Raw genomic sequence first — 18,529 nt, forward strand, 5'->3', positions numbered from 1 at the left:
TTCGATCTTTGCTGTAATTTCTTACTCAACAGGTAGGACAGATAATAGGTAATGAAATAATGTGAAATACATTTCTTCATGGGGCACAGGCATAATGGATGTACAATTATGGTATTCAATCAAATCATTCCAGATTTGAATATATCACACAACCAGACCAGGTAGATTTGACCCCATCGGAGTAAATATAAATTAATAATGTCATAACATTCCCTAGTAGGCTATGGTCTTACTAGTTCTTTGGGATAGTGCTGTACTGATATTGCTCTGTATATAGTCCGGTACAGGATTCCATATCTCTATTAATCTGTTTTACAGCAGCTGTGACATGCAACGACACAGAGAGCATATTTATACTGAACAAAAATATAAACGCAACATGCAACAATTTCAAAGATATTATTGGGTTACAGTTCATATGAGGAAATCAGTCAATTGAAATAAATGTATTAGGCCCTAATCTATGGATTTCACATGACTGGGAATACAGATATGCAACTGTTGGTCAAAGATATCTTACAAAAAATGGGCCTCTGGATCTCTTCACGGTATTTCCATGCATTCAAATTGCCATCAATAAAATGCAATTGTGTTTGTTGTCTGTAGCGTATTCCTGCCCATAAAATAACCCCACCGCCACCATGGGTCACTGTTCACATGATGCCATACATGTGGTCTGCGGTTGTGAGGACGGTTGGACGTACTGCCAAATTCTCTAAAACGACATTGGAGGCGGTTTATGGTAGAGAAATGAACATTCAATTATCTGGCAATAGCTCTTGTAGACATTCCTGCAGTCAGAATGCCAATTGCAGGCTCCCTCATAACTTGAGACATCTGTGGCATTGTGTTGTGTGACAAAACTTTTAGTGGCCTTTATTGTCCTCAGCACAAGGTGCACCTGTACAATGATCATGCTGTTTAATCAGCTTCTTGATATGGCACACCTGTCAGGTGGATGGATTATCTTGGCGAAGGAGAAATGCTCACTAACAGGTGAAACAAATTAAACAAATTTGGGCACAAAGTAAGCTTTTTGTGCGTATGGAAAATTTCTGGGATCTTTTATTCAGCTCATGAAACATGGGAGCAACATTTTACATGTTGTGTTTATATTTTTGTTCAGTGTATAAAATGAATCCCTCGTTTCTCATCTCTCAAGCAGCTCAGGGAATGCCTCCCTCTCTCTAAACTCGGAAATTAAACTGTAGATTTCAAAACGTTCTCACCTTGTTTACTGTCCCTCATTCCAACTGATCTAAATTACACAATAGGCAATAACTAACAGGAAATTAGGGTAAAGGACAAGAGCTAAATAAAGGAAGCATCTTCAAAGTATTGGGATTCATCCAATATCTAAGCAAGAAGAGTCATCCCCAATGAGGCTGGATCTCACCAACCATCAAATGATAAGCCTGTAAACACTCTCATCCCAGAAATCCCACAAAGCAGCAGTAGCAGCAGAGACTTTGCAGATGTCAGCAGAACATCACTTAACTCTAAGACCAGAGACTTGAGTCCTAAAGGCTTTCATTCACACCATCAGCCAGACATGTCAGCCAGGAGTAGGTGGTGAGGAACCAAATGAAATTAATACTTTTGGCACACAAAAAAGACAAAAGTCAAGAACAGCATCATTTTAGAGATTCAAATTTAAAATGAGTCAAAGGAGATGCAATAAATCAAGTCCAGAGAACGTATTTGAATGGGACGTGTGTATGAAGGGGCTCATCTTTTTATTTACAACCGTTGGCATGTCACTGGCAAGGCATCATAGGCTAATTCAATTTGGCTTCAGACTTTATCACATTTTATTGAGAAGGTGAGCAATGTCAAAACAGAAGCAGGGCCAATTAGTGAAACAAGACTAACCACTTGATATTCACTACATCTAATTCAATGGTCTTCACAGCAGCGGTTTGTGTGCTTGAGAATGGCAGTTTATAGCACTAATGTTGCCATTATATAAGGCAACCAAAATAATACACATTAGAGAGCTGCTTCTATGCCTATAAGGAAATCCAAATTCAATGTCCTTAAACTCTGACTTAGTTTCGGTCTAAAGAAAAAGATTGATGTGCAATATTGGGAATAGGCTTGAGGAATCTGCAGTGTGGTCTTAGAGAAGTGTGTAGAATATTAAAAACACAAATACATGTTGAGAGAAGTTGTCTTGTCAGGGACTGACTCCAATGGTTCCTCATCTAAAGGCAGAGATGGCTGTTCTTATCAATGAGCTGTTCATACTCCCAAGGTTCTGCACCCTGGGTTCACCTTCATTCCTCTCTAGGGGCCTCGTTTATCAAAGGTGCGTGCACACACAAAGGTGTGTCTATCTCTAAGTATATCTCAAACCATGTGTGCACACAACTTCTGGAAGTATAGAATATGGCTGTGATTTATCAATGAAGACATCAATGTTGCAAATCCCAGAATCTCCATGTACCCCAGAATTGAGTATGAAATTGACACACGGTTGATAAATGAGGCCTCAAGTGAGAAAGATACATTTTTTCTGATCATCTGCATCGCTTGCCGTTCGGGGTTTTAGGCTGGGTTTCTGTACAGCACTTTGTGACATCGGCTGATGTATTTATGAAGCCCTTTTTACATTTGACTGATTGATTCTCTGTCCACCAGTGTGCCTTAATCTCTGAGAGGTACTGTTCATACAATCCCTGGAACTCATTCAATGCAATGTGATATTATTACAGAGAGCTGAACAGGTACAGTGTGTCTTTAATTGCAGGTCTATTATTGTGTTACATGCGGTACAATAGCTGTGACGGACACAGCCTTCATTTTCAATACTAACATTATTTGATTTGAATCTCCTTTAGCCCAAAGGCTAGTCTTCCATGAGTCCTTAAGAAATGTAAAAACATCCAGAAATGAGAAAACAAAAGCAAAATAAAAGCACAAAGATCCACATTCCTATTACGAGTTACACCCCCCAGCCCGTGTGCATATATGAATTGAAATACAACATAGCATACAGTGTTACAATAACCTTAGACCGACTCTAGTTGTTCAAGATATTTTATGAATTAATCTCGTAAATCAACTATTTGGCAAGTTTTTTAAAAACTTTCTGCCAAGGAGTTCCGGACTTCACTGCTCTGAAACTAAAAGCTATTTTGCCCTGCTCTAATTTGGGTTTTGGTGGTCTTGGTTCTGCTCCATGTGTTTACATCTTTGACCATATCCATTTATATAGTGGTTGGTCTACCAGAGTGGTGAATTTCATGAAAAAGGCTCTTACATTACTCCAGACGACAGAGCAGTAGTTCATTTGACAATGGATGATTTTCTTTATTTAACCAGGCAAGTCAGTTAAGAACAAATTCTTATTTACAATGACGGCCTACCCCGGGCCAAACCCTAACAACGTGGGCCATTTGGGCTCCGCCCCATGGTACTCACAATCACGGCCGGTTGTGATACAGGAATCGAACCAGGGTCTGTAGTGACGCCTCAAGCACCGAGATGCAGTGCCTTAGACTGCCTTAGACTGCTGCTCCACTCGGGAGCCCGATGATAGCTTTTTTATTTGAGAATTTGCTCTGGCATATATTTTGCAATCCTTCTGAGATTACAGGAGGTGCCGATGATTTTGTTGCAGACCTGTGAAATGTGTGACGACAGAGACTGTTGTCTAACAGTACACTTAACAGCCTAGTCTATAACAGCCTAGTCTATAAAACCTATTCTATGGTGTCCCGCCAGCTGCAAGGTAGTTTCTTCCTTCTCTTCGTATATATATTAATTCTTCCTTGGTAAGTACTTTGCATTCATTTGTGCTAATTATCAAACCCAATAGTACTGTATGACATTAAGATATATATATATATTTTTTTTAATGAATTTATCAACATTTATAAAATCATTCAAATCTAAAAATGTATATTTTCATATCTTCAACCAATGTAAAAATAACACAAAAAAGTTAAAATGTGTAAACATCTTGATGCAGTAGCCTAGATCTACACACTAGAGTCAGGCCACTGCAAAGCTCCAAATTCATCAATAATGTCTTTGAAATTAAAGTTCAACATCTACCAGTGTCAGTGTTTGTACCTTTCCAACATTTCCTGGGGATATGAGATCATGAGAGATGAGAGACAAAAGCCATGGTGAGCTTGTGTACAATTGGTGTTTGGCTGCTGGTGAGCGGTATGGATGGATTTATGGGTCTCCCCAGGTCTTTGACCCCCAGTTCTGTCCAAGGCGCTAACCCCTGAACCCTAACATCCAGCCTCAGGGGCAGAGGCGGAAGCAGGCCAGTATGGGCAGGTGGTCGGAGGAGTTGTGCTCATTGGGCAGCCCGTTGACGGCCTCCAGGTCTGTCTGTCCCACCAGGGCCAGTCTGGCCAGCAGCTGCAGCCCTTGTCTTGGCAATGGACCCTCTGGGAGGAAAACAGACATGGCTAAAGGGATACTTAGCATGATAGCAGATAGCACGATGACTGGAAGTCTATGGGTAACACTAGTTAGTTTTGTAAGCTAATGCTAACTAACTTCCTTCATACTGGAGACATAAAAATGGTATCCACTAGTTCATCTGACTATGGGGAAGTAAATAAAGTGCCCCTTTGCTAAAATCCCCAAGTATCCTTTAATTCCCTGAGTTTTTCCAGATGCGATCTTGATCAGGGAAAATGTAGTCATAGTTCCTTAATGCAGCCTGGAAGTCTCACTCCACAGCCCACTGCACTGCAGCATCTACAGAAGTCACATTGCAGGACCGATCTTATTATAAACAACATTGTTTATCAGATGCCACCCTGCTCCAAGACCTGTGTAACAATCAATCAACAAATCCTATGTGATGTATATAGTGTGTGTAATGTTATGTGGTATACTGTGTGTACCTGGCTGAGTGGAAATGTCCCCAGTTCCTGCAGAGTAAAAGATGTAGTCCACAGTGATGGCTGTCCTGGAGTGACAGGTGGTGATCTCAGGCCTGCTGTCCTCTGTCAGGTAGTGGGAGTAAGCTGATGTCAGCCTCAGACTGTGCTCTATACTGGGTCTGGACATGGGGAGAGACAGTCACACAGGGCACTGGCGTCACTTCAACCACTAATTAAGACAGACAGTTGCTGCTTGTAGTTCGGACTACACTGGACAAACAACAAATCATCCAGACATAGACACTTCTCCCTATGAGCAGTTCCACTTGCTTCAAATTAACATTGTAGGGGAATGATGTAGCTAACTGCTGTCTCCTCCATTCTCCAAGGCATGCAAACGAGAGAGCGAGAGAAGGGGGGAGGTGAGAGACGGGGAGACAGACGTGGAAAAAAAAATCAGCTCGGCTGTCAGATGTGCAGACGCCAGTCAAAACAGATTACAGTGCTGTTGAACGGCAGAGACTCAACTGTTTGAAAAGCATTAATATTGAAGGCTGTTAGTCAGAGGAAGTCCTGGTGTAGCACCTCTGACAGGATCAGATCTCTTACAGTTACGTGACAGAATTAAGAACTAACTGACTGTAAAACAGCAGAGACTGGAGAAATCAAACTGTCTCAACTAAATGATTATTTAACCCAGAAATCCAACCGGAGATAACGGACCTGTTCATAGCTGCCATAGGTGGTGCTGCAAAGTCCTGCACAGACAGGTTGGTGATTCCCCTGTCAACATCTGGGAGGAAAGAAGAGTATTAACGTCATATGCAGATCAGAAGAAAGAAAGGTGCATTTCCTCAGTGTTGGTAACGGCCAGAGGCCCTTCACTGAGACAGTGTGGTGGATGGACTGCGATAGGTCACCTGTAGGGGCAGTCGCATACTGGCACTGCTGGGTGACGCCCAGGCTAAGGGGCCAAATGGGCACGGTCAGGATCCGCTGGCCTCTGGGATTCTCCTCCTGCCCTGACACCTGCACACACACGCTTGCTTTAAGATAGACAAAACGGTGTGAACCTAGCGCAGTAAATCAACTTGCTGTACACTAATGTGGTTATTTGGTGGTAAGCACAAAAATCATACTGAACGGGCATTCCAAACGGGTTGAAAATGAATGAGAAATACTAGAGCATGTCTGACAGAGAAGAGCGCAAGGAACATTTCATAGCAGCTCACATTTTATAGCAGCTCTCTCTGAACATTATGTTCCCTCTGCAGTAATCAGCATCAGCCAATGAGCTTCTTATCTCACTGCAGAAAGTGACAGAAAGAGGCTGGGTGTGTAGATGATGGCCCTCACCTTGCCTATGGGAATACCGTCGTACTCCAGCCTGCTCTCCCTAACAAAGCTGTACAGGGGAGACCAGGGCACAGAGTTAAAGTCCCCACAGAGGATGATGGGACAGGAGCTGCCGTCAGGGAGGCGGGACACTGTACTGATCTCTGCCAGCAGCATGGCCAACTGGGCCAGCTTAATGTCCCCGCGCCGGGGGTTGTACAGGAGGTGTGTATTGGCCACACAAACGCAGTCCTCCGGCCTGGAGGATCCTGTGGGGCGCAGTAACAGCACCAGGCCCACGTTATCCCGGTCTAGCAGGGGGATGCCCCGGCGGAAGTACTCCACTGGGTGACTGGACAGCAGGGAGAAGCGGTCCTTCTTATAGACCACGGCACAGCCGTCAGGCTTCCTGCCTGTCCTCCTCTTGTACTCACACTGGTAACCTGGGGAAAGAAATGGGAAATAAATCACTACATCAAAGAAAATAGAACACATTTCTCATAAACTGTGATTATTTTTTTTTGACTTTAATGTTTTTTAATTATTGAAAGAGGAAATATGTTTTGGAATACCTGAAGCGCTGGTGCTACTTAATTTTCTTCAGGAAAACGAAGTGGTTTGAGAAAATATTAATTATCTATGCCAGTGGCTCCCTCTAGTGGTCATATCATATGTAACCTCCAAAGGCAATATCACTTGCAGTATTGTTGTTGTATTATTTGACAGGCTTTCAGATTTCAATAGGCAGAGCTACAGCCCTGTTTACTAAGAATAGGCTTAGTAAACAAAACAATATGGGCACCACCGAATACAAAACAGTAAGGGACCAACAGGGTGAATTACCTAATGCTTCTAGAGAGGGTTTGATCTGTTTTTCATAGTGGTCCTCTTGAACCTCCTGCAGACACATTATCTATAGAGACAAAGTTTGACTTCATTTCACAGTACACATCTAACATTAAAACAATCGGTGTCATCACTACTTTGACTTGCTTGAAGGGAAACAGACTTAAACTAGTCAAAAGAGGGCCACTATGTTGTGTTTTCTGTTCCTTGTGATGATAATCAATGTTGGTAAATCTGAATCGATCACAAGCCAATAGATCATGTAAATGGTGGGAGATACTTTCTTGTACCATCAGTAATGATTCATGAACCATTCACTTACATCTGCGTTGTGCTCTTTGAGCTCTTTCAGGATGTTGGAGAGCCTGTGATTCCAGTTGAGGATGGAGGAGCTACAGTGTTTGTACAGGTAGTTATTGTCATGTAGTAGGTCCTGGGAGAGGATGTTATACGACATCACAGAGAACTCAAAGGGTGGTTCTCGCCTCCCACCACCAGACTGGGGTCTGGACTTATAGCAGTGTGAGAAGTCCTCCCATTGTCTCTTCAGCTCTGGAAAAGCACAAACAGCACAAAACAATACAGTTAGAAAGTTAATGACACTGCTTGACATGGCCCATATTGGACTAAACCTAATCCACCTCAGGTTCATTCCAGATCAAAGAATAACAGTGTTCTCAAGAAAAGCGGCAGTTTTTGAAACTTAAGTATTACCCAATGCCTGTCTTGGCGGACTTGTCCCAGGAGGCGGTGGTTTCCCGTCTTTGAACCAGCAGTTGGGGCTGGTTGTGTCACTGCGAGCCTGTCTTGGTGCGTACTCTCGTTTGGGGGAGCCCTTGGATCTATCCCCTGGAGCCCTCTCCTCTGAACTCCTCCTCCGCTTGTATGGAGGCTCCTTGTCTGAGCACTCCATCAGTCCAAGGTGGAAGTGTCGATGAGGAAAACCGTGAAAAGGGAACCCTGGTGGGAGGTGTTGTTTGGACTGTAGTCTTGCCCAGTTGGTGTTATGGGTATCTTGAGGTTGGAAGGCCCCTGAGAGGTGCCTGGTGGGATGGGAGAGTTGAGGTGGAGGGGGCACACCCGGCCGACATGGATAACTGGGGAAATGTACGTTCCTCCAGCCGCCGAATGGGGCCTGAGTTGGGGGCAACCAGTGAGAGCCAAACGCGGTCAGGTGTCGAGAAAACATGGGTTGACTGCGGGAGAGAAATTATATGCACTCAGATCAAGCAAGCAGCAACGCATAGCGTTTTCTTTACAAAAGCATATCCTGTCATTCAATAGCATCCGGTCATTCAATAGCAAGGATTTGCATAGGCTAACGAACTACCTGTGTTAGTGATTATGACCACCAACCATACTAGCTGGCTAAGCTAGGTAACTAGCAAAATAGCATAATCACAATAGCTAGCTCTTTAGTTGTCTGAAATGAGCGTTACAACTTACTTTTGTTGGGCGTTTGGATAGACATGGTTTAGGTTTTGATGTCGAGACATGGAATATTATCTGCAAACATCACAGTGTATTCTACAACACAGCGAACAAGTGTTTCTGCCCAAAACAAATCTGAATCTAGTGCTTCAGCGAATTTCAGCAGGCCATCTTCGAGTCCTCAAATTATGACGTTGGTAAACATGACGCAATAATAAAGCGCTCCGTTCATTGTCATGGGATATGTAGTGTTTTCCATTATGAATCTCCAATCCAACATAATCAAATGTTCCGGAAAAAACTACATCTACCATTATGTTCCAATACGATGCAGACAAAAATGTCATAACGGAGGACATCGAAAACTCAACAAATGTCACTTTCAAATTGTAAAGAATTCAGTCGACTATACAATTATATTATTGGACAGATTTCAGAGAAACTAATCGTAATTGATTAGCAAAATATGCTCGACAAAGACTAGTTTATTTAGAAAATGTCTTACCCAAATAACAAGGGCACTAGATAGCTATTGCTAACATTACACCGGCCGGTATATCTGATAGCGTGACATAACATACCTGCGAATGATCGTTTACCCATAGAAGTTAGCCAGGCATTTTCCTTTGAGTGAGTGGTTATTAGGCTATTTATTCTCAAATCCTTCCCTTTAAGCCGTGTTGCGGTCAACACCTCTTGACGTTCGCCTGTCTTTGTAAATCCATTGATATGCGGTACATTGTGGTCTATTCCTCACTGGGCTGATGTGTCGCTGCACCGCACTGGAAGATGCTGGTAATGCCTACCGAGCTGCCAGTGCTGTGCTGGAAACAGTAGCATCATACAATATTTATGTAGTTGAATAATTGAAGAACATTTATACTAATTATACTGAAACTGTAATTCATCAGGTAAGGGGCCATTCCACCTTCACCATTATAAAATGTTATCAATATTCTTACATAGTTTACATGTATCACTGACGAACACAAAAATAATAACAAATGTTCTGCATTTCTTTTATTTCCAGGTTTGACATCGCAGCACTGGCTATTACAGTCTCTGTGTGTGTGTCTCTGTGTGTTTTCAGGATCATAGACATTTTGTGTAAAGATCATCTCCATTTCAATGAAAAAGAAATGGGAATCATTAAATGTTTTTCACAAATCCTAAATTAGGATATAAAAATATTGTCATTTGACATGTGCATTCAATTTGCTGTCACAAATTCCACCACAGCTGCAAACCATCCCATATTAGATCACCATTGAAATGTAATTACGAAGACAGGATTTCTACATTTGAAGTAGCAGTTAGAAAAATAGTTGTGAGTGACAGACCACATGTGTTTCAATGACAACTGCAATGAAAAATGGTGTCCCTTGTATTTCCATCTACAGTATATTAGCCCAAAATACATGACTTCAGCCCTGCTGAGTAGTGGTGTAAAGTACTTAAGTAAAAATACCTTAAAGTCCTACTTAAGTCGTTTTTTGGGGGTATCTGTACTTTACTTTACTATTTATATTTTTGACAACTTTTACTTTTACTTCACTACATTCCTAAAGAAAATCATGTGCTTTTTACTCCATACATTTTCCCTGACACCCAAAAGTACTCGTTACATTTGGAATGCTTAGCAGGACAGGAAATTGTCAAGAGAACATCCATACTGCCTCTGATCTGACGGACTCATTAAACACACATGCTTCATTTGTAAATTATGTCGGGTGTTGAGTGTGACCATGGCTATCCTTAAATATATATATAGATATATATTTTAAATAGTGCCATCTGGTTTGCTTAATATAAGGAATGTGCAATGATTTATACTTTTACTTTGGATACTTAAGCATATTTTAGCAATTACATTTACTTTTGATACTTACGTACATTTAAAACCTAATACTTTTAGACTTTTACTCAAGTAGTATTTTACTGGGTGACTTTCACTTTTATTTGAGTCATTTTCTCTTTCTTCTTTACTTTTACTGAAGTATGACAATTGAGTACATTTTCCACCACTGCTGCTGAGTGTCTTGTTGAACAATTGCATGTGCTGACGTCAGTCCAAGTCCATGCCATCTTATAAAGACTAATCTCAGTGACCAAAAATACCCTTTACGCCAGTGTCCAACCTCCTCCATCTCTTTCTAAAAGCTCTTGGCTACAGTAAGTACTGCAGTAGGTCGTGAGTGCTCGTAGTGTAGTCCTCCTCTACAGGAAGGCTTGTGTTGTGGATGGATCATGAGAAGGGCATCTCCCATCTCTGGGTGTAGGCTGTCAGTTCACAGGGGCTGATCACCAGCATCTTGCTGCTCTCGATGCCTTCCAGGGCCATCTCACTGTCCAGGCAGAAGTGGGAGACCAGGTGCTCCAGGTGGGTGCCTGACTTCTGCCATCGCTGGAACACAACAGGTCATACAAAGATCAAGAAACTATACTGTACACAGAGACAGGCATTCTAATGCAATGAAACTGTTATTGTCCATGAATTGTTTCTGAACGCCATTGGTTCAAATAAATACTGTAAAAGAAAAGGAGTTTGGGCAACTATTGTCCAATATTGACCCCGTAATGTCGACTTCTTATTTAGCTAATGATCTTTATTGCATGGCATGTGCATGGATGGCACTGTTACAGTATGGGATGCCATTATCTACCATTTCTACCTCCCACTACTCACCACTAGATGTCCCTCTTGACTTAATTTTTGCCGAGTTACAATAATCGTTCAGAGCAGGGAATTAGGCTACTCTTTGCTCAGAATTGCTGATACCGTTGAACTAATTAGCATATAAACAAAACTACAGGATATTAACAAACATGCAAGGAATTTGTCATTGTCTCATGCATCCATCACTGGTTAGATAACTGACAGGCAAAGTCTGTTGCCAAGACTAGTGGGGCATATCAGGATCATGTATCCCTCCTGAGTGGTAGAAAACAATACATTGAATATGTGACACTGAGATACAGCTGTCTTTGTTCCACTGTATTTAGACTCAGTGAACAGAAACAAGCGCTGTTCCATTGTACCCCTGATCAAAGCAGCAAAGACTCAAATTGCCATGACACATTTTTTCCTTTTTTTTATGAAGCAAAGGGAGACTACACTTTTTAATTAAAAAAGAAAATAATTCAAACTAAATCAATTAGTATTCAGTGCCTGTGGTGCCTTGAAGTCATTGTTCTTGTTACTGGCTGTTGAAGCACAATTGATAGTAAAGCACATTCGTGGGATGCTGAGAGCCTCTCTGCTGTAGCCTGCAGTGGCCTGAGGGAACACATGAGCACGGTTGTAATTATCTATCTTCATTGCACAGTTTCTGTCTTGTGTGCCAGGGGTGGAACATACTGCTCTGGGAGCCTTCTTAGCAGGAGGAAGTAGTTTATACCTGAGCAACTTCTGATAGCGTGAGGGCTGGGGCTACTGTTAACAGAGCACTGTTAATATACTGAACAAAAATATAAACGCAACATGTAAAATGTTGGTCCCATGTTTCATAAGCTGAAATAAAAGATCCCAGAAATTCCCCATATGCATAAAATGCTTATTTCTGTCCAATTTTGTGCACAAATTTGTTTATATCCCTGTTATTGAGCATTTCTCCTTTGCCAAGATTATCTGTCCACCTGACAGGTGTGGCATATCAAGAAGCTGATTAAACAGCATGAACATTACACAGGTTCACTTTATGCTGGGGACAACAAAAGTACACTAACATTTGCAGTTTTGTCACACAACACAATGTAAAAGATGTCTCATGTTTTGTGGGAATTGGCATACTGACTGCAGGAATGTCCAACTGAATGTAAATGTCTCTACCATAAGCCACCTCCAACGTCGTTTTAGAGAATTTGTCAGTACGTCCTACCGGCCTCACAACTGCAGACCATGTGTAACCACGCCAGCCCAGGACCTCCACATCCGGCTTATTCACCTGCGGGATCGTCTGAGGAGTTTTTCTGTCTGTAATAAAGCCCATTTGTGGAGAAAAACTCATTCTGATTGGCTGGGCCTGGCTTCCCAGTCAGTAAGCCTAGCTCCCAAGTGGGTGGGTCTGTGTTCTCCCAGGCTCACCCATGGCTGCACCCCTGCCCAGTCATGTGAAATCCATAGATTAGGGCCTAATATATTTATTTCAATTGACTGATTTCCTTATATGAATTGAAATTGTTGCATGATACATTTATAGTTTTGTTCAGTATAAAATCTACCTGCAGATATAGAGCTCTAGAATGTATCTATCTATGAAACACTCACTTGACTCTGACGGAGCTGTGTATAATGTTTTAAGCATTATATGTATAATCTAATTCCCTCTCACGATCCCAGACACTAATCATTATCACCACATATTCATGATTCATCTGTCCCTGCAGTCTCGACCCAAACAACAATGTTAACACATTTTACAGTCATGCATGCTGCTCAAAACACCCTCCAACTCATAAACAGTATCTGAAGACATTCTGCACAAACCAACTCCTCTGTTTCTTGTTTTGTTTTCCTTATTGTTTACCATGAATGTCATAAAGCATGTATGACCTTTTCAGACAGCCTCAAACCATGTAAACAGCATCGCCAGCGTACTGTTAGAGAAGCTGAAATAGACTGAGGACCTTGCCTCTGTCTTAGGGTGCAGCAGCAGGCTGGTGATACAGCCAGAACTCAGAGCTCTAAGGTAGCTCTGCTGGGGCCTCTACACTGTGTGAAAGCCTAAGTGAAAGATGATTTATGGCTTTTAGAAGTGTCTTTGTTTACGGCAGGGGGCTGCGGTGGCAGTGGCGGGCCAGCATGGTGTGGCATGCTGGGTGTTCAGGAGAGGACGGCGCCCTCTGGGCTCTTACTTGTTTCCCGTCGCTGATGTTGCAGGGCATGAGCATGACCTGGGAGGCAGGGAAGGTGGTGGAGAGAGAGAGGCAGTGCTGCTGCTGACGGATCTGCTGCCCGTGGGTGTAAATCCACTCCTGAGGAGAGAGATACACTGCTATTACAAACAAATACCACAACAACAACACACTATTCATTCAGTCTTATACACTCTCACTACACAAAAAGCACAATGTACACCTAGTGTACAAAACAGAATCCAGGTGAAGGCTATGATTGATCCCTTATTGATGTCACTTGTTAAATTCACTTCAATCAGTGTAAATCAGGAATAGGCAACTAGCATGCGGCCCGCAGCCCAATAAAAAAAGTTTTGGTCTCAACTTACTGTTGAGAATAATAAAATACACAAGGTGCAATTTTGAAATTTGGTTGTGCATCAGCAATCACTCAATTAACCCATGTCAGCTTAATTTATTTTAGATTGGTAAATTAGTCTAGCGGCTAATTTACTACATTGGTAAATAGTGGCCCTGGGCCACTGCGACCCCTCATTTATTTTGTGGGCCCCACCCTCTTCAAAGTTGCCCATCCTTGGAGTAGATGAAGGTGAGGAGACATGCTAAAGAAGGATTTTTAAGCCTTGAGACAATTGAGACATGGATTGTGTATGTGTGCCATTCAGAGGGTGAATGGGCAAGACAAAATATTGAATATTGAAAATATTGAATATTTGAACAGGGTATGGTAGTAGGTGCCAGGTGCACCGGTTTGTGTCAACATCTGCAACGCTTCTGGGTTTTTCACGTTCAATAGTTTCCCGTGTGTATCAAGAATGGTCCACCACCCAAAGGACATCAAGCCAACTTGACACAACTGTGGGAAACATTAGAGTCAACATGGGCCAGCATCCCTGTGGAATGCTTTCGACACCTTGTATAGTTCATCCCCCGACGAATTAAGGATATTCTAAGGGCAAAAGGGTGTGCAAATCAATATTAGGAAGGTGTTCCTAATGTTTTGTACACTCAGTTTATATGCGTGTGGACACATTTACACACAATCATGAGATACTGATAATACAAAATGACATATTTTTTTTCCCATTATTAAAACACCCTCAGATGACAGACTGGGTATGTATGTGTGTAGGCTACATCCAATCATGAGGCAACCCAATCCCTCTACCCGGGCAGAATGTGTGTCCCCAGTCCAGCACACACCACTACCCACGCCTCCAGTGCATCTGTCTCTGGTAGTGGGTTCACTCTACAGGAACATTCCATACATCATGAAATAATAAGAGTCTGTCTCTGTAGGTCCAGCCTGGGGAAATGTTACTGAAATGGCATGCTGGAGATTGACACACACGCACATGTGCGCGCCAACAGTTGAGACAGTCGAGTCTCAACAATGGCAAAACCCCAAATGAAAAACAATAAATACTTTATGTCCCATGTCCCAGACCGAGACATTCTAATTTCATTGACCACTTAAACTCGTAAACGATGTAGAAGCAATGCTGCTAAGCCTGTCTGTGTATGGTGGTGCATGCACATCCAGACACTTTCCATGGTCTAGCTAGCTTGCAGAGGATTTGATATTGATCCAAGAATCAAATTATTCACACATATTAAGTCATGAATCCTAGTGTTTTATGGTAGAATGTCAGACAGAAAGCCTATTTTTAAACGCAGTTATTAAAGTCCCTCCTGGTACCAGCTGCCAGGTGACATCTCTGTACCCATATGTCCTATACAGGCCAGATGCACTCCATAACAAACTGTAGTTTCATTTGATTTTATAGTTGTGGCTAGGTCTTCTTCCCCTGAGCCCAAAAAGAAACAATAAAGCATCTGTGTCCTTGTCTGGTGGAAAGCTTGTATTCTTGTAACAGTTGTCATGTTCTTGGATTTGACTTTTGTACACTTCCTTGGTTCCATTACATATAACCATGTGTTTTGAAAAGATGTTGTACATGGTTAGTCTGTGTAAGTTGTCTAAATATGGCCGTTCCTCGCCAAGCTATACAATTGACCACTTATGTATGTTTGCTTTCATTGATTTCCCAACAGCAAGAGCAAATTGAGAGCTGATTTCACTCAAGGGACTCATTGAATTACATGTTGAAACGTTAGATCCTGTCAACGGTTTTGTTTGGTATTAAAGAAACTTGAGTTGTTAGCAAGCGACATCTGAGGGCCAATGCCAAGACATGAAGAGGATTCTGGCTATGAACAGTGCATTCGTAAAGTATTCAGACCCCTTGACTTTTTCCAGAATTTGTTACGTTACAGCCTTATTTTAAATGGATTACATTTTTTTTTTAAATGCTATGAGACTCAAAACTGAGGTCAGATGCATCCTGTTTTCAACGGAGTCCACCTATAGTAAATTTAATTGATTGGACATGATTTGGAAAGGCACACACCTGTCTACAGTACCAGTCATAAGTTTGGACACATCTACTCATTCCAAGGTTTTTCTTTACTTTTACTATGAGAAACAAGATTCTCTGGTCAGATGAAACCAAGATTGAACTCTTTGGCCTGAATACGAAGCGTCATGTCTGCAGGAAACCTGGCACCATCCCTACGGTGAAGCATGTTGGTGGCATCATCATGCTGTGGGGATGTTTTTCAGCGGCAAGGACTGGGAGACTAGTCAGGATTGAGGGAAAGATGAACGGAGCAAAATACGGAGAGATCCTTGATGAAAACCTGCTCCAGAGCGCTCAGGACTGGAGTGAAGGTTCACCTTCCAACAGGACAACGACCCTAAGCTCACAGCCAAGACAACGCAGGAGTGGCTTCGGGACAAATCTCTGAATGTCCTTGAGTGGCCCAGCCAGAGCCCGGACTTGAACCTGATCGAACATCTCTGGAGAGACCTGAAAATAGCTGTGCACTGACACTCCCCGTCCAACCTGACAGAGCTTGAGAGGATCAGCAGAGAAAAATGGGATAAACTCCCCAAAAACAGGTGTGCCAAGCTTGTAGCGCCATACCCAAGACTCGAGGCTGAAATCGCTGGCAAAGGTGCTTCAACAAAGTACTGAGTAAAGGGTCTGAATGCTTATGTAATGCTTATTTCAGTTTTTTATTTTCAATACATTTTCAAAAATGGCAAAAAAACTGTTTTTGCTTTGTCCTTTGCATTGTGTGTCAATTGACAAAAAAACTATTGAATCCATTTTAGAATAAGGCTGTAACATAATGTGGAAAAAGTCAAGGGGTGTGAATACTTTTCGAATGCACTGTAATTGAAGTCAATTAGGAAGATATGTAGTGAGTGAGCACTGAGCAGCAGCAGTAATGACAACCTTTCCAACTGGTGATTCCTATTCTAGATGTTTATCAAGGGCACACAGCAGGAAGTGTCGGTGTGTGTGATAACACAAGAGCGATCCCATGGTGATCACTACATGGGCATGCTATGAAGCACAAAGTGGCTATAGTCATACTTGATGAGCAACATGACCAATTTGCTTTCGACCACAGTGCTGACCAGGTGCCATTGATATTGTACCAATCTCTGATCACTAGATATATTAACCAATGGAGTGTTTGAAAAGTAATGCCATTTTCTGAAGTGGCGATCTTAGTGGTGGAGGTGTCAGAGATGAGGGAGCCCGGAGGAGTGAGTGGGTCCAGAGTGAGGATTCATAATGAATGCTAAGAAATAAAGACATGACCCTCAATAAACATATTCAGTTTACACATTCTCAAATACCATAAATATATACACATTACAATTACTACTGGAGAATCCTGCATTAAGAAGAAATAAACTAGGGTACACATTATTCTATCAATTGGGATTTAGCAACCATTGCGCATGTGTTAATCCTGTAGCATGCTTCCTACATGAAACAGTTTGCTCATATTTTATGATGACGTTTTTGTTCGTTTTGGTCTAGGCCACTTCGTCTGTGATTGGTCAACAGTACTAATCCTAGTAAGAGTGGGATCTATGGAGGGATTCTTCAATTAAGTGTTTTTGTCATTCAACGAGAGACAAACAGTTTTCATGCACATTTTTACATTGAGAAATACTGCATCATACATCTCAGTTAGATGTCAAATTGCACTACTAAGACCTCGCAAAAACGTAGAAATGAATGACATATTTCTTCATTTATCTTAGATCACTTCAGACTATTTTGAGGATGTGTACTGGCTATATTGTAGCTACAGCGTCTCAAGTGGGACAAACAGTAATATTGCCGCTTTTTTCTAGTTTTTCAAGTGACTGTCTTTTAAGGTAGTATGCAAGGCACAGACGTTCACTTCGCGTAGCTGGGTTCTGCTAAAAGCAAACCGAACCTAGTATGCTGGCGCCTGTAACCAAACCATAGGATAATTGGCGCTCTCGAACACAGAAGGAAGAAGGAGCACTGCTGAAGGAACAAACATTTCACCTAATCAATAACGAGGAATCAAAGGTAAGTTCTTACCATTACTTAATTTAGAAATAGCAATCTTATTACCAAGGCATGTGCACTTTGTAGTGGTAACATTTATACACAAAAAAACATGATTCATTTAGAGTGAAATGTTCTATCATCCGTTTCTTTCTCTTTACAGGTAATTATAAACATACCGGAGGACACCCCAGGCAAACATCAAGCTGTGTAACTGACATGAAGAGAGAGGAGCAGCTGAGGTAGGCCTAGAAAGTGGGTCAAAGGAGTTCGCGCTACGTTCAGCCGTCTATTGTGTGGACCACGTTTCCAAGGGTTTTCCTTCCCCAAGGACAGGCAGAAATAAAAAAGGTCACACAAAAACAAAGTCCCATCCAGTCTCACAGCCACAAACGTTAACACTTTCAAATATATTTCAGATTTTATATTCTTCAAAGTAGCCACCCTTTGCCTTGATGACAGCTTTTCACTCTCTTGGCATTCTCTCATCCAGCTTCACCTGGAATGCTTTTCTAACAGTCATGAAGGAGTTCCAACATACGCTGAGCACTTTTTGGCTGCTTTTCCTTCCATCTGCTTTCCAACTCATCCCAAACCATCTCATTTGGGTTGAGTTTGGGTGATTGTGGAGGCCAGGTCATCTGATGCAGCACTCCATCACTCTCCTTCTTTGTCAAATAGCCCTTACACAGCCTGGAGGTGTGTTGCGTCATTGTCCTGTTAAAAAAACAAATTATAGTCCCACTAAACGCAAACCAGATGGGATGGAGTATCACTGCAGAATGCTGTGGTAGCCATGCTGGTTAA

At 42.0% G+C, this 18,529-nt stretch overlaps 2 protein-coding genes across 4 annotated transcripts in view; both read right to left on the reverse strand.

The window, feature by feature from the left end:
- Positions 1 to 2,719: 2,719 nt before the first annotated feature.
- angel2 (angel homolog 2 (Drosophila)) lies at positions 2,720 to 9,257 on the reverse strand. Of its 3 annotated transcripts, none has more exons than XM_024420125.2 (9): positions 9,044 to 9,257; positions 7,746 to 8,227; positions 7,354 to 7,583; positions 7,029 to 7,098; positions 6,207 to 6,628; positions 5,771 to 5,879; positions 5,574 to 5,643; positions 4,872 to 5,029; positions 2,720 to 4,406 (listed from the first exon to the last, which is right to left on the reverse strand). In XM_024420125.2, exons 2-9 carry the CDS (start codon positions 8,218 to 8,220, stop codon positions 4,258 to 4,260), a joined length of 1,683 nt encoding a protein of 560 aa, XP_024275893.1. In that variant the 5' UTR covers positions 8,221 to 8,227; positions 9,044 to 9,257; the 3' UTR covers positions 2,720 to 4,257. The 3 variants fall into 3 exon arrangements, with proteins under 3 accessions (XP_024275893.1, XP_024275892.1, XP_024275894.1); XM_024420124.1 differs by lacking the exon at positions 9,044 to 9,257 and adding an exon at positions 8,478 to 8,653; XM_024420126.1 differs by lacking the exon at positions 9,044 to 9,257 and adding an exon at positions 8,478 to 8,653 and having other exon boundaries at positions 4,404 to 4,722.
- A 1,135-nt stretch (positions 9,258 to 10,392) lies between these two features.
- galnt14 (UDP-N-acetyl-alpha-D-galactosamine:polypeptide N-acetylgalactosaminyltransferase 14 (GalNAc-T14)) overlaps positions 10,393 to 18,529 on the reverse strand; it is a 129,933-nt gene continuing 121,796 nt past the window's right edge. The window contains exons 14-15 of the mRNA XM_042321712.1: positions 13,317 to 13,436; positions 10,393 to 10,866 (exon numbers count right to left, since the gene is read on the reverse strand). Of these exons, the coding sequence (XP_042177646.1) occupies positions 10,708 to 10,866; positions 13,317 to 13,436 (279 nt within the window). The 3' untranslated portion in view covers positions 10,393 to 10,707. The remainder of the gene's footprint in view (positions 10,867 to 13,316; positions 13,437 to 18,529) is intronic.

This window comes from Oncorhynchus tshawytscha, linkage group LG05 (assembly GCF_018296145.1).
Source record: "Oncorhynchus tshawytscha isolate Ot180627B linkage group LG05, Otsh_v2.0, whole genome shotgun sequence".
Taxonomy (NCBI): Eukaryota; Metazoa; Chordata; class Actinopteri; order Salmoniformes; family Salmonidae; genus Oncorhynchus; species Oncorhynchus tshawytscha.

Excerpts from the sequence above, each read along its gene's own strand:
- angel2 (XM_024420124.1), bottom strand. The coding sequence starts at position 8,527 with ATGTCTCGACATCAAAACCTAAACCATGTCTATCCAAACGCCCAACAA. Across the intron at positions 6,629-7,028 it reads ACCCTCTCTAGAAGCATTAG|GTTACCAGTGTGAGTACAAG; the intron begins GTAATTCACCCT and ends TTCTTTCCCCAG. Across the intron at positions 5,880-6,206 it reads ACGGTATTCCCATAGGCAAG|GTGTCAGGGCAGGAGGAGAA; the intron begins GTGAGGGCCATC and ends GTGTGTGTGCAG.